This window comes from Canis lupus, chromosome 8 (genome assembly GCF_011100685.1).
Source record: "Canis lupus familiaris isolate Mischka breed German Shepherd chromosome 8, alternate assembly UU_Cfam_GSD_1.0, whole genome shotgun sequence".
In the NCBI taxonomy this organism is placed as follows: Eukaryota; Metazoa; Chordata; class Mammalia; order Carnivora; family Canidae; genus Canis; species Canis lupus.
Genome location: NC_049229.1, coordinates 10,706,464 through 10,722,337, shown reverse-complemented (window position 1 = coordinate 10,722,337; position 15,874 = coordinate 10,706,464). Strand labels below are relative to the sequence as shown.

At 37.1% G+C, this 15,874-nt stretch overlaps 1 protein-coding gene and 1 long non-coding RNA gene across 14 annotated transcripts in view; one reads left to right on the top strand and one right to left on the bottom strand.

The window, feature by feature from the left end:
* HEATR5A (HEAT repeat containing 5A) overlaps positions 1–15,095 on the top strand; it is a 111,807-nt gene extending 96,712 nt beyond the window's left edge. For 8 of the 13 annotated variants that reach the window (XM_038544423.1, XM_038544429.1, XM_038544426.1 and 5 more), the window contains 3 exons: positions 3,865–4,034; positions 13,129–13,342; positions 13,643–15,095. In XM_038544423.1, the coding sequence (XP_038400351.1) occupies positions 3,865–4,034; positions 13,129–13,342; positions 13,643–13,950 (692 nt within the window). In that variant the 3' untranslated portion in view covers positions 13,951–15,095. Of the gene's footprint in view, positions 1–3,864; positions 4,035–7,199; positions 7,375–13,128; positions 13,343–13,642 lie in introns of those variants that run through there. The other 5 variants (XM_038544428.1, XM_038544427.1, XM_038544424.1 and 2 more) reach the window with 3 other exon arrangements.
* On the bottom strand, positions 5,113–14,533 carry LOC119872827. Its single transcript, XR_005363103.1, has 2 exons — positions 13,623–14,533; positions 5,113–6,443 (listed from the first exon to the last, which is right to left on the bottom strand). It is a non-coding gene; the product is annotated as an uncharacterized LOC119872827 (long non-coding RNA).
* Positions 15,096–15,874: the final 779 nt, after the last annotated feature.

Here is a 15,874-nt window from a genome sequence, read left to right as displayed (position 1 = left end):
GAACAGAGAATCCAGAAGTGGACCCTCAACTTTATGGTCAACTAATATTTGATAAGGGAGGAAAGACTATCCACTGGAAAAAAGACAGTCTCTTCAATAAATGGTGCTGGGAAAATTGGACAGCCACGTGCAGAAGAATGAAACTAGACCGTTCTCTTACACCATACACAAAGATAAACTCAAAAGGGATGAAAGATCTAAATGTGAGACAAGAATCCATCAAAATCCTAGAGGAGAACACAGGCAACACCCTTTTTGAACTTGGCCACAGCAACTTCTTGCAAGATACATCTATGAAGGCAAGGGAAACAAAAGCAAACATGAACTATTGAGATTTAAGATAAAAAGCTTCTACATAGCAAAAGAAACAGTCAACAAAACTAAAACCTACAACAACCTCCAGAATGGGAGAAGATATTTGCAAATGACCTATCAGATAAAGGGCTAGTATCCAAAATCTGTAGAGAACCTATTAAAATCAACAGCAAAAAAAAAAAAAAAAAAAAAATTCCAATCATGAAATGGGCAAAAAAAAACATGAACAGAAATCTCACAGAGGAAGACATAGACATGGCCAACAAGCATATGAGAAAATGCTCTGCATCACTGGCCATTAGGGAAATACAAATCAAAACCACAATGAGATACCACCTCACACCAGTGAGAATGGGGAAAATTAACAAGGCAGGAAACCACAAATGCTGGAGAGGATGTGGAGAAAGGGGAACCCTCTTGCACTGTTGGTGGGAATGTGAACTGGTACAGCCACTCTGGAAAACTGTGGAGGTTCCTCAAAGAGTTAAAAATAGATCTGTAACCCAGCAATTGCACTGCTGGGGATTTACCCCAAAGATACAGTTGCAGTGAAACAGTGGGACACCTGCACCCCGATGTTTATAGCAGTAATGTCCACAAGAGCCAAACTGTGGAAGGAGCCTCGGTGTCCATCTACAGATGAATGGATAAAGAAGTTGTGGTCTATGTATACAATGGAATATTACTCAGCCATTAGAAACGAAAAAAAAAAAAAAAAAAAAACGACAAATACCCACCATTTGCTTCGATGTGGATGGAACTGGAGGGTATTATGCTGAGTGAAATAAGTCAATCCGAGAAGGACAAACATATGGTCTCATTCATTTGGGGAATATAAAAAAGAGTGAAAGGGAATAAAGGAGAAAGGGAGAAAATGAGTGATAAATATCAGAGAGGGTGACAAACATGAGAGACACTTAACTCTGGAAACAAGCAAGGGGTGGTGGAAGGGGAGGTGGGCAGGGGGACGGGGTGACTGAGTGATGAGCACTGAGGGGGCATTTGAATGGAGGAGCACTGGGTGTTATATGTTGGCAAATCGAACTCTAATAAAAAAAAATACAAAAAAATAAAAAAGTAGCTCTGTAAAGCCAAAAAAAAAAAAAAAAATGATGAGACACTTGCATGAATTTGTGCTTAGGGGGGAAAAAAAGAAGGTAGAGATGAGAATGGAGTTGGAAATATCAGGGAGGGAAGCAATGTCTCCTCCTAAGCAGGAGGAAATAAAATTCATAGTACATTTAGAAGTATTAACCTCTGCCAATGGGAGGGACATATAGGAGGTAAAAATGAGAAGTAACAGATTTAACTTTTATTATAATGAGAGTTACAGTGAGCTTGCCTCTTCCATCACACACACCACAAATATGGGGGGTTTTTTGTGTTTTTTTGTTTTTTTACAAATACTTTTTTTTGTCATTTATCAGAGAATGAGATTAGGACTGTGAGAATTTAGACTAGCTACTGAGAAATTAAAGCAGGATCTGATGATCACAGGTAAACCATTTTCTGTGTAGCAAATTGCCCAAAAACTTAGTGGTTTAAAACATTTATTATCTGATAGTTTATGGGTCAGAAATTTGGAGCAGCATAGGTGGGTAGTTCTCACTCATGAGGTTATTGTTAAGATGCTGGCCAGAGCTGCAGCTAGAATATCCATTTCCAAGATGACTCACTCATGGCTGTTGGTCTCTTGCTGGCTATTAGCAGAAGGCTTCGCTTTCTTATCAAAGAGACCTCTCCATAGGGCTAATGCTAAGGGAAACTTGAATTTATGCTAGGTAAAAGGGGATGGAAATAAGGGAGTTCGGGGAGGGGGAGGGGAAGTAGTGAATTTTAGAAGAAATGGGAAGAACCCAGGAGAGCTGTATATTACTGAAAATAAAAAGACATTTTTACTAAACAGACTGTGTTATAATTTCAAGTTGTCATGAATGACTGAATATAACAACTGTATGGGAAGCAGTATAGCATCATGATTAACAGTATGCCCTCTGGAATCAAACTGTCCACCTTATTAATTGTGTAACGTGGGCAAATGACTAAATTTCTGTTCCTCGGGCTCTCATCCATAAAATGGAAGAAATAAAAATACCCATCTTATGGTGCTGTTATGTGGATTAAATATTTAATATATATAAGGTAGTTATAATAATGCTGTCATCATTTTAAATGCTGATCCATGTACCTTTTTTACCTTAAAATTATTAAAATTATTTTTATAAAATCCCATTCATCCATAATCCCATTCATCCATAATATTTTGCTTTCATTGTTTCATTACTACTTCTCAGGTGTCAGTTAAGATATTAATCTCCTCAAGGCTTGTATGTTTGTATGTATGTATATTTACTTATTTGGAGTGCCTGGGTGGCTCAGTCAGTTAGGCATCCAATTCTTGATCTCTCAGCTCAGGTCTTGATCTCAGGGTTGTGAGTTCAAGCCCCCATATTGGGCTCCATGCTGTGTATGAAGCCTACTTGAAAAAAAATTTTATGCATGTATGTAAGTAAATAAGCAAGTAATCTCTGCCCCCAGTGTGGGGCTTGAATTCAAGATCTTGATATCAAGGGTCAAAGGCTCTACTGACTGAGCCAGCCAGGAGCCCCAACTTTATCTTTTAATGTTTTTTTAATATTCATAGACCTTGTGACTAACAAAATTATTTACTTCCTGTTGTACAGTGTATTTTCTCTGTAAATTAGATTTTCAGTGCCAAAAAGAATGCTGTTTCTTAAATATTTGTTGAATGAATGTTAGCAAAGCTATAATCTTTTCCTGTGTATCATTTCTTCATAAGTAGTAATCCATTCCTATGGATTTTGCTTTTCAAATAACACTGAGTTTTCATAGCAGGTTCACTAAAATATTAAATGAGATTAGGAAGATAAATATAGGAGAAAATGAAGGAAAATTATACCTAATAGAAAATTCCTTCAAAATGATTGTGGCCTATGCAGTATTTTTTTTTTTAAGAAAAAAATGTTAAGAAATGGTATATATAGCAAAGCAATAAGGTATTTTCACTTGACACTGTATTATCAAAATATAAATACCTTAATCTTAACGAAGAAAAATCAGCTGTACATGCATTTCTGATTTGTTTCACAACAAAAATATTATAATAACTAACACGTGTTGAGCATATGTGCAACATGCTGTTTAAATGCCTTATATGAATAACTCATTTAATCCTCATAACTTTAGAAATGTTAATATTTCCATTTTATAAATGAGAAAACTAAAAATGGGGTTAGATGTCCAAGGTCATACAACTAGTAAATGTATATTCCTAGTATGTACACATATATATTTACTTAATGTCTACCTGTGAAGAATATAATTACTTTAGTACTTTTTGGCTCTAGAATTACTTAAAAAGTACATTTTAAAACCTACAATATCTGCCAGCATTCTTAAAATCAGTCCATTAGTGTTTATTGTCTGTAACTGTTGTGAAATTATTGAAATTATTGCTGTCAAACTAGAGGCATCTTCACACAGATACATAAAACAATAAATATGGCAATCTTGGGATGTTTCTCATAGATCATTTCTCTTTAGTAGATGGAACACATCAAGAACTTGATGAAATCAGTCTACTTACTGCTATCACAGTATTTATTTTGTCTACCAGTCCAGAAGTTACTACCATCCCATGCCTTCAGAAGCGCTGTATTGAGAAATTTAAGGCTACTCTTGAGATAAAAGATCCTGTGGTAAGTGTCTTTAGTATAGAGATGTTTGTAATAGGAATATGTTTAGGCTTTTGTAAAACTTTTCCTTGTGATTTTACTGGCTCCAACAAGAAGTACCAGACTAAATTTTTTATTTTTAGGTTTGGAGCAATTCCTATTCTTGGGATAACAAAGCCAGATTACAACGGTCTTATTCTTTGGCCTCAAGAATAGAGCACAGTTGGAGAAAGAGAAAGGAAATGTTTAAAAAAAATTGAAATGGCATCTTAATATTGATATATCACTAGAACTTACAAGGAACATTTAGTAAGATACTTTAAGATTTTATTCATTTCTTTATTTATTTTAGAAAGAGAAATCCTGCATGCACCCCTTAGTAAGATATTTTGTAGCTTATTATAATAGATTTCCTAAAAAAGGATTTCACCTGTCTTCAAGAATATGATATAAAATAATGGGACTCATCCCAAAAAAGTACACACAAGTTATCTCATTTCTTTATGACCCCTTCATTCACTAAATTAACATCCTGCTCCTTTATGCACTACAGAATGAGTTTGTGGCCCAAATTCCTTGACTCCTGAAATAAAAGAACCAAATTTTCTCTCAGAAAAAAAATAATCATTCAAATATCACAGTGGGGGCACCTGACAGATTCAGTTGATTAAGTGTCTGCCTTCAGCTCAGGTCATGATCTCAGGGTCATGAGATCAAGCTCTACATCAGGCTCCCTGCTTAGCAGGGAGTCTGCTTCTTCCCACTCCCTCTCCTGTGTGATGACACAAAATTAATATGATCCAGACATGATTCCTTAAAACCTGAAGACCAGGCCATTTGAACATCAGATATATGTGATTTTTATCTAGAATGTTTTCTGAAATCCCAAAAATATTTTTCACGTTTTCATGTTTGGTTTTGGTTTTTTATATTATAGAGGGGCATATGAGAAGGCAAATGGGAAGTAGAAAAAAAAAAAAGAGTTGACCACCAGTTATCCTACCCTATCTTGCCCACGTGCCTCTATTCTCACTCCAGACTGCACAGCCATTGTTAGCATGCAAGTTTGAGTACCTGTGTTAAGAAACAAAATTCAGCTGAGTAAATTTTAAATATTTTACTGTTTTATTCAACATTTCATATATTGAGCAGCATCCCATCTGACAGACAGAAAAGAGCTTTGAAGAGCTATACAAAATGAAAGATTTATAGACAGAAGGGGGCAGAACAAGGAAGTTACTAGCATAGTATGGATTGTTTCAGGCAAAGTCACCTTCCTTTGGGAAACAGCAGGGGTCTGTTGTGCAGATTGCCTCACTAATTGACCAGGTAATTCCAGATTGACTATAACTAAGTTAGGTATTAAGTCTTGGTTTGGTCACATGGGCTTTAGCATAGGTAACTCCATTTGGCCTGCTGTCTCTTTTTTTAACAATCTCCCCCGTTTTGATCATACTCTCACCTTTTCTGGTCAAAGTTGAAAACATTAGTGCTACCATTGAAGTTCTTGCAGTTTTTGCTGATCTTTGTGGTATTCATAAGTTACTTTAAGGTTCACATTTTTTAAATTGGTCATTCTTTTTGTTCCGTTTCTGACGTTCCAGTCTTTTGCAGGTCGTTTGCATGGTGGTTAGCAGCCACAAACATGCATTTAAAACATTTGAGGAGAACAGGACACCATGGAGATGATTATTATGATTAGCATAAGCAGGATAATTTCTAATGTCTGGAGTGCACTTTGCAGCCACAGCCTCCAAGACCCAAACCAATTAAAATCTGTTAAATCAAAGGAAGACCCTGCTGCAGGAATCAATATACAAAAATAATTTTATAGGGTCTTTTCCATGAGTCTCACTTTTGCAAAAGAATCAGAGTAAAATATAACTGTACATGACAGAAGACTTAAAAATGTCCATGGTTAAAGCTCTGAGGAGAGTTCATTATAATGGAACTAACATAAAAATTTGGTTGACACACAGTATTTTAAGGTAATAATAAGAATTATCACTAATAACGTTATACAAAGACATGTCAGATTTCCAGGAATTTCACATATTTCTGTAACATTTATAACCTATACTTATAGAAATACAACATAAAGGCAGCTTAGTATTACTTCCTTTTGAGAATTCTTCCCACATGATTTAATATCAAATAAGCCTAGTTAGTTTAACAGCTCTGGTTTTGTAAGGAGCAAAAATAATTCTTTTGTGATTTTCCAGGAGCCATATGAAAAATTCCAAAGTTGGTTCTGGGTCAGAAAGATTTCATTTAGGGACACCTGGGTGGCTCAATCAGCTGGACATCTGCCTTCAGCTCAGGGTCGTGGTCCTGAGGCCAAACCCTAGCCAAACGTCTAGCTCCCCGCTCTGTGGGGAGCCTGCTTCTCCCTCTCCTGCTGCAGCTCCCCATGTTTGTGCTAATTTGTTCTCTCTGTCAAATGAATAAAATTTAAAAAAAAAAAAAGAAAGAAAGAAAGAAAGAAAGACTTAATTTAGAATTAGATTTGGGGGAATTTGTCAGTATCAAAAGGTTGTCAAACATTTCATCAAATAGTAGGATTATAGATCACTATGAAACAATACTTCATTATCAATTTAATCAGAAGGACAGTTAAAAATTTCATGGGCAATACAGCAAGTTACATAGTTTAAAGAACAGACAAAACTTAGTTCTTTTAATAGAGAAGATTCAGTTTTCCTGAGTAATCAAGGACTTGATAAGACAACATGAAACAGGAAATTATTTTGATAAAATATAGAATCTTTATTTTCTAGGCAGATTATTTTAAAAGGCAGAAAAAAACCTCTTATAATCTCTTAACAAGAGCAGACCAATAATCAAGAAAACTTTGTCATTTTAACAGAGAAAGTCAAAATCTAAGTTTGTACCAGTGTATTTTTTTATATTAAGGCTCATTTTTTTAAACAGATTTATTCTAATCTTAGGCGGCTTGACCATGCATAAAATTCCTTTAGCAAAATCCCTTTCCACAAACCTTCTATAACTTTCTTTTGTACTTTCGGATTTTGTCCTGTTTTTCCTCTTTCCCATACCTGAAATAACCAGGTAGCTCAAGCTACAACGGTTTAACCACTTGAGGAAAAAAATACTTTCTTTTCCCTCAACAAAATTGCATCTGCAGTCCTCATTCTCTCTTTTACTGAAACACACATCCTACTTTACTAGGATACAAAGATGATTCTGTTATCAATGAATGGATTACACTCACTAACTCAAGAAACAAATGGTTAAGCCCTGGCATGCTGCTTAGGCCAACTGCTCCATTCCTAGGCATCCCAAGAGAACTGGACAAAGCAAAAGCGCTCCTGGCTGAGTTTGTCAACACTGTTACCAAACACAGGTAAACTAACTGCAAGAGAAGCTAATCACTCAAAAGACAAGGGTTTGGAAAAGAGAAAGGGAGAGCTTTATATTGGGCACCAGCTTCCAGGCGAGGTAGCTCAAGCTACAGCTGACCTCTCTGCCAACAATATGGACACTTAGAATTTTATAGGGAGAGGTTTGAGGGATACATGTAAAAGCAGGCAGCACTTATCATGGGAGGGGATTGGTATGTGTGCAGCAAGTGATCATGGGAGGGAAAGGCATGGGATGTGGTCTTCGTTGCTAGGCATCATGGGAGGGAAAGGCATGGGATGTGGTCTTCGTTGCTATTGGGGCTTTTCTGGCCTGGTAATTGGAATATTCAGGTCATTGCAAAACATCTTCCATCAGTGCCTCAAGAAAGTACGATAAGAAATAACAATGGGTTTCAGTTAGAGCATGAGTTAAGCAATCTTGTCTATTTCTGGTCTTAACTGTTGGAGCCTATAGTTGAGCTAGAGGGCCTGCTGACAAATACTTCTAGTAGTTTAATTATGTACATGAAAAACTTTTTAACTCTTAGAAACCTTAATTTTTATGCTGCATGGGTGGCTCAGTTGGTTAAGCAGCTGGCTTCAGCTCAAGTCACGATCTCAGGGTCCTGGGATAGAGCCCTGCATCTGTCTCCCTGCTCAACAGAGTCTGCTTTCCCTCTGCCCATCTCCTCACTTGTGCACGTGCACACATGCTTGTTCTCTCTCAAATAAATGAATAAAATCTTTTTAGATTTAACTTCTTTTTTAAAAAGATTTATTGATTTTTAAGATTTCACTTATTTGAGAGACCGCAGGAAAAGGGGAGGAGGGCAGAGGGTAAGTGGGCAGATTCCCCACGGAGCAAGGAGCCCCCAACAGGGCCCAATCCCAGGACCCTGGATTAGGGTCTGAGCCAAAGTCAGACACTTAACTGACTGAGCCAACTAGGTGCCCCTTATTTATTTGAGACAGAGAGAGAGAGAAAATACATGCGGTGGGGTAGGGTGATAGAGGGAGAGATAGTCTCAAGCAGACTCTACATCAAGTGCGAAGCATCACCCAGGGCTCAATTCCATGACCCTGAGATCATGACCTGAGCTGAAACCGAGAGTTGGGCCCTCAACCGACTCTGCCAGCCAGGTGCCCCAGAAACTTTAATTGCTAATGGAAAACTAAGTGAACAACTGTGAGCTGTTATACTATCATTCTTGAGATTGACAAATTTATGAATACATTTTATAATTTCCAAAAATATAATCTTCCTCAGTAAATATTTGGTGGGGAACCAAATATGTTTACTAAATTTCTTGGTAATAAACCAAAAACAGATAAACCTATGTTCAGTAATTAATGTTTCAGTTTTTTATTTTATTTGGAAATGATCCAGATATTCATTGACTATCCATCTTTCAACTTACCTCAGTATAATTTTAAGGTTCCAAGTTCCTAAAAAGATTTTTAGAAACGATTTTTAAGTAGACATACAGATATAGGCAGGCCAGGTCTGAGGACCCAGAGGGATCCTGCAGGACCCACCCTAAGAAGGTCTTTGGCCTTGCACAGGATGGAAATCAAACACAAGCCAAAAGGAAGAATGGGCAGTGTTTATTGAAGACATAGAGCAGATACACAAATCATCTAGGAGACTCAGAAAGGAAAAGGAGCATGAGTCTCATCCTTGCAAGGGGATCAGGAGTTTTATTGAGGATGGTAGGCAGTCTGTTGTATGTGTCCTCTCACACATCCAGGAATTGATCAAACAAGGATTGAATGATTAGGTATCTTCCTTAAGTTATTTATGCCTTAGAGCCAAGCGTCTTTGGCATCAAGGTGTTTGGAATCAGTGATGTTGGAAAACATTCATGACATTTTTGATGGCCCTCCCTGGTCACTCCTTAGATGTTCTCAAGCAAAGAGCTTTTATTTTAAATTTGAGCCATAACATAGGTATGATATGCAAAACTTACCAGTTAATTAAAGAGCAGTTGGACCCAAATTGTGTTTCTGCCAGCTGAGATAAGGTTACCTGCTCAGCTGGCTAAAGTTTTCTTTACTAACATTTGTGGAGAAGACATTTAAGATTTGTCTTTTAAGTTTTTATTTAAATTCCAGTTAACATACGGTGTTATATTAGCTTCAGATGTACAGTATACTCAGCAATTCTATACACTGTTCAGTGCTCATCATGACGAGTGTATTCTTTAGTCAGCTTCATCTATTTCACCCACTCTCCCACTCTCCCATCCACCTCCCCTCTGGTAACCATCAGTTTGTTCTCTATAGTTAGGAGCCTGTTCCTTGATTTCCCTCCCTGTTTTCTTCCCCCTTTGCTTGTTTTGTTTCTTAAATTCTACATATGAGTGAAATCATATGGCATTGTCTCTCTCTAACTTACTTTGCCCAGCATAATACTCTAGCTCTTCTACCCTGTCAAATGGCAAGATTTCATTCTTTTTTTATGGCTGAATAATATTCCATTATATAGTAGTTTTGTTTTTTGTTTTTTAAGTAGGCTCCACTCCCAGCATGGAGCCCAAGGTGCCCCTTATTTATTTGAGACTTGAATTCACAACCCTGAGATGAAGACCTGAGCTGAGATCAAGTTGGATTCTTAACCTGCTGAGCCACCCAAGCACCCCTCCCATTTAAAAAACAGGAAAAAAAGGCCTCTTCTCCCTCTTTTTCCCTTCAGTTTTAGGAATCAGGAATGGTCTAGATAAGAGTTCCCAGAGAATGCCTGGTAAATCATTTATATCTCAAAGGTACAGGAAAGAGAATGCAAGATCCTCCAGAAAGGACTTTTGTTCCCTTTGACTTGAATTTTTAACAATACTTAATAAGCATTTCGAGATAAAAAGGGTACGTTTTGGGATTGGTAAAAAGGATAGATGGATTTTAAATTGTTTCTGGAACCTCATTTCTGTTTTTGCAAAAACTTGTAAAATAAGGACAATTGCTTTGAACTCCTCAAATAATTGATTTGCACCTTAAAAGACTTCATAGGTTGATCCACCTATACAACTACATTATCTTCAGTTTGCTTCTTTATATATAGGAGATCATCAACTAAGATGGAAAACAAGAGATTGCTATGGTTTTCGATTTAGAATTGTGTGTCTTAGAGTATTTTAGTGAGTACAGAGTTTCATTTTAGTTTAAGGAAGAAAAAAAAAGTTCCCATCAGGCTCTGAAAATCTGCTTCTAGTTTGGCCAATTTTTTTTTTTAAGATTTTATTTATTTATTTACGAGAGACAGAGAGAGAGGCAGAGACACAGGCAGAGGGAGAAGCAGGCTCCATGCAGGGAGCCTGACGTGGGACTCGATCCTGGGACTCCAGGATCACACCCTGGGCTGAAGGTGGCGCTAAACCACTAAGCCACCAGGCTGCCCCCCAACTTTTTTTTTTTTAAGATTTTTTATTTATTTATGACAGAGAGAGAGGCAGAGACACAGACAGAGGGAGAAGCAGGCTCTGTGCAGGGAGCCCAACGTGGGACTTGATCCCCAGTCTCCAGGATCACGCCCCTGGGCAGAAAGCAGCACTAAACCGCCGGGCCACCGGGGCTGCCCTGCCCCCCCAACTTTTGACCATAAATTTACCTTAAAAAAAGAAAGGTTCTTTTGAACCTCTTCTGTGTCAGGTTTTAGCCAGGACAAATAGTAAATATTCCTGGCCATACTGACCAGCCAACCCCTTGAACTCAAGAGGCATCCTCAAAGAGGATGGAAAAGATGTTTTATTTCCCTTAATCTACTAGTTACTATAGACAGACCTGGGAGGTGGACTCTGGTAAGGATTGTCATCCTTAGCTGGCTTCTACCAGTTTCCCTGGGATGCCATGCCATGTGCAGTCCCGAGTGGGATTTACACAGAGAGTGTAGCTCCAGTATCTACCAGAATTTGGTGAGGTTTTCCATTAGTTTTAATTTTAGTTTCCCTTGTCTGTTTAAAGAATAATAGTAGTGTACCAGAAATTCCTTCAGAATCTCTTCAGCTCCAGGAGGGACCAGAGGCCTTCCTTCCAAGATAGATATGGAGGCATTCGAATTGGGGTTGAAGGATTTACACAAAACCTTTGAGAACAATCTTTTTTCCAATATCCCAGTTAATTAGAAATGAGACATCACAGGGCACCTGAGTGGCCCAACCAGTTAAGCATCTGCCTTCAGCTCAGGTTGTGATCCTAGGATCTGGGATCAAGCCCCACATTGGGCTCCCTGCTCAGCAGGGAGTCTGCTTCTCCCTCTCCCTCTGCCATTTTCCTGTCCCCTTCTCCCCCCACCGCTTGTGCTCTGGCTCTCTCTATATCCGTCAAATAAATAAAATCTTAAAAGAAATGAGACACCAGTTTCTGGGCCACGTTTTGATGATGGGCCTAGAAGGCTGCAGTGCAGGAGGTGTTGTTTTAGATACCTTTTGTGTCTAATTTTTTATTTGCTTTTTGCAAGAAACTTTCAGTGGAGCTATTTTGGAATCTTAAAGCCTTTTGGAAACTTCTGCATAACAATTAAAATAAGTATCCCATTCTCTTTGTTTGATTTGGAAACTCTTGCTTTTAAGTGCACTTCTTAAATGACCTTGTCTAGTTGGCACTTTCTCCATAATGGTTGTTGCCTTTTAAGATTTTGCCATTCTTAAAGGTCTTTATAGCTAGAAAGACCATAATCTTTAGACATAAAATAAGCAGGTATGGCAAAAGGTGGGTTGTTCAACTTTTTGGAATTTAAGGATTCCATTTCTTTAAATCTTTGGGTCTCTCAGAGCCAAACTAATACCTAAGAGGGATGTGTTGCTTTGTGGGGATTGTATGGTGTTTTAAAGTGTACTTTGTTGCACAGAAATTCTCTTGAGGTTGGTGGGTAACCTGTGTTATTCTAACCCATTCTGTGACCAATTTATCCTATACAGCAGTCTTATTTCGTGTGCACATCAACATACCAGAAACGACCAAAGAGATGTTACTGCAGACTGGCCTGTAGAGGCCTTGTGTGCAACACCAGCATTTCTCAATGTGGAAGCGGGGTCTGGGGAAAAAACTGAACCAGCAGACCCCAACAAATGGGGACTGCAGACTGGGATTCCATACAAATGGAGAACTGCAGATGGAACCAGCAGTCCACATCTGTGTTTCTCCTTCCCCCGCCACACCCCCCACACCAAAGCCTTCAGAGGTTTCCTTTGGATCCCATCACTATCACCAAATCTGTCAAGGAACAGAATTCAACTGAGTAAATTTTAAAGATTTTATTGGCTTCATTCAGTGATTCACAAATTGGGCAGCAACCAACATACCAAATAGAAAAATTTATAGACAGAACAAGGGACGAGGAAGTTACTAGCAAAGAGTGGATTGTTTCAGCCAAAGCTACATCCCTTAGGGGGCTAGCAGGGGTCTATCAGGCAGATTACCTCATAGTGCTGACCAGGTAATTCCAGATTGACTGGTTTAAGATTCCAGTCTTGGGAGAGGTTGAAACTGTAATTAAGTCAGGTATTGAATCTTGGTTTGGTAACATGGGCTTTGCCCAGGTGACTCCATTTTTGGGGGGCTGTTGTCCCTCTTAACACCTGTTAGCACTTGGACTTCCAAAATTAAATTAGAAATAAATTAAAATGCCTTTTTAAGAGACTTTTCTCAAGAAAAACGTTTCAGTTCACAATTTTTATTTCCTTTTTAAAAATTTAGATTGCAATCTGCATGTTAATATAAATTTATGTTTACAGTTTATACTCTTTTGTCTCTTATCTGATTAGGTACAAATCAAGACCTATCAGCTACTACTTTCCATTTTTCAGTATCCAAATCCAGCTGTTTCTTACCCATACATATACTCTTTAGTATCCTCTATTGTGGAAAAGCTACAGGAAATAGACAAGAGAAAGCCTGAAGACACTGCTGAGCTTCAGATCTTTCAAGAAGGCATAAAGGTCTTGCAAGCACTGGTGGCCATTGCCGAAGAACAACACCGTAAGTGTCAGCATTAAATTCATACTAAAATAAGAATCTGTCCCAGATCAGAAGTTTAATGTTATTCTAAATGTAAAACATTCAGTTGGTCACTCAACATTATATTTCTGCATTCATTGAAAGGCAGGTGTTAATTCCAAGTATTGATATTATGTAGTACTAATTTGAGAGGAGAAATTAGAAGGATCCTTTTTCCCCTTCAGTAGGAAAAAATGTGTACAGATAAGTGAGTTTACAACTTTATGTAATAAATATCTACACCCTTTAACCCAGAACTTACATCATTTATTTACTTGCCAGGTTCTCAGCTGGTGGCCTGTCTCCTGCCCATCCTCATTTCCTTCCTTTTGGATGATAATGATCTGGGATCTGCAACTTCTGTAATGAAAAATTTACATGACTTCGCTTTGCAAAATCTCATGCAGATTGGGCCTCAGTATTCATCAGTTTTTAAAAATGTAATGGCTTCTTCTCCAGCCCTGAAAGCCCGCCTTGAGGCTGCTATCAAGGGCAATCAGGAAAGTGTAAAAATCAAGATACCAACATCTAAACATACTAAGAACCCTGGAAAGAATACAAGCATCCAATTAAAGACCAACTTCCTCTGATTATTTTTTTTAATAGTAAGCATCTTAAAATACTTGATCATTTCCTTTTCTTAGGGGACAAAGTGACATTTTAGACACAAGTGCACTTGAAGGTCTGGTTGATTGTCTTCAATAGCTGTGACTTTTTGAAGTAATATCAAACCTAACATTTTTTGTGAATTTTTTTTTTCAATTTAATAAAACCACAAAGCTCTTGCCAGGAATTTCAAGAAAGTGCTAAAGAATTGAACATATTAAACAATCCACTGCTTTAGAAATGAAATGGATTTCTTCTGACAGTCCATACACACATGGTATCCTTAATACTTTAGTAAATATAGATTTGACTATAGTATAAATTATCTGCATTTATATTGTATACCAATTGCTAAAATTCTGCCTTATTCAGTAATTTATATTAAACGTTCTTGGATTTCTCAACATAAATGATTGGAAAGATATTTAGAAAATATCCACTATATAGTAGTACAAGTTAATTAATTATAGCCCTACAGTGTGACTTAAGATCTGGTGTATATAAATATCATGGTTTTTTACCACCTTTTGGTTTGATTTGTATTGGGTTCGCAAAATGGAAATTTTACTTATTTTAAATAGAATAGGGCATCTCCACTTCAATTTCTCAAATGGATTTTCTGTTATTTCTGTTCTTGACAATTTTATTTTCATTTATAACAGACATTCATATTAATAAGTTTAATATAGACTAGTATCTACACTTAGGTCAAATATAGGTTTATATAAAACAACAAATTTAGATCATCGACAGAATGCAAGTACTTTTTTTATCATGAAACATATTTTAATATAGGAAAAATCTAATGATAGAGTCATATTGGTTGAAAAAATATTTTTTAACTGTTGGTAATCACTGACTCTCCTCCTTCCACTTCAGTGTTATATGTAGGAATCAAGCACTATGTCACATCATAGTATTTCCCTGTTAAAAATTAAAAACTGGAGTGATAGGGACATGGTCAGAATTGAGAAAACACTTTGAGTCAAGCAGGAACAATGTGATGTACTCTATTTTATTATGTTTGTATATAAATACTCTTGTAAATTGTTCAGAATGAAAACACTTGACAAAAATCTAACACTACAATCTTTTTAATTTACATAAATAAAGCTAATTTTCTTTATCATTCTTGTATTTGAGATTATTTTGCCCACAAAAGATGGCTGGTTAGTCTCACAGACTCCAGAAAATCAATTCCATGGAGCAAATAATATCTCTTCTCTGTAAATTGGCATTTTTCTCAGAGGAGCCTTTTCATTGGAGCATTCTTTGCAGTGTTTTGGATTCTGTCTTCCTAATTGTCTCTGCTAATCTGAGTATACATTTCTTACTATTTCCTTCACCTGAATGCCCTTCTCTCTATTGTGTCTGGCTGACTCCCATTCCTTGTAGGCTTGGTTTAAATGTCACTTCCCCTTAATTCTCCTTAACACTTCTTACCCTTTTACATCAAGCACATTTAACTGCTTCCTCACCTGTGTCCCTGGAGTACTTAACATGTTCTTCTATGCATGGTACATCACATTTCATTTTATTATCTCCCTTTTAGATCACCTTCATTAGGGAGGAATTTTTTCTTGTAACTGCCTTTGTGGCATCAACTAGATACCTAATTACTATTGAAACTAATACAGGATGGATGTGAGCTCAGAAATCTACTCCTTTTTCAAGACAAATGCTAGACTGAGCTGTTCTTAACGATACAACTTACTACTTTGATTTTTTAGTTCTTTTGTCCATTTGTTTCATTTAGTTCATCCTTAAACATTAGACTTCTTCTCATGATTTAGTGATAGTTTCCTGAATTGTTTCAGTTAAAGGTGTTATATGAATGTCAGTAGTTATGAAAAAATATGTCCAATGTCACAGAATTAAGAACTTTGAGCTAGGCTCTATCCTATGGCC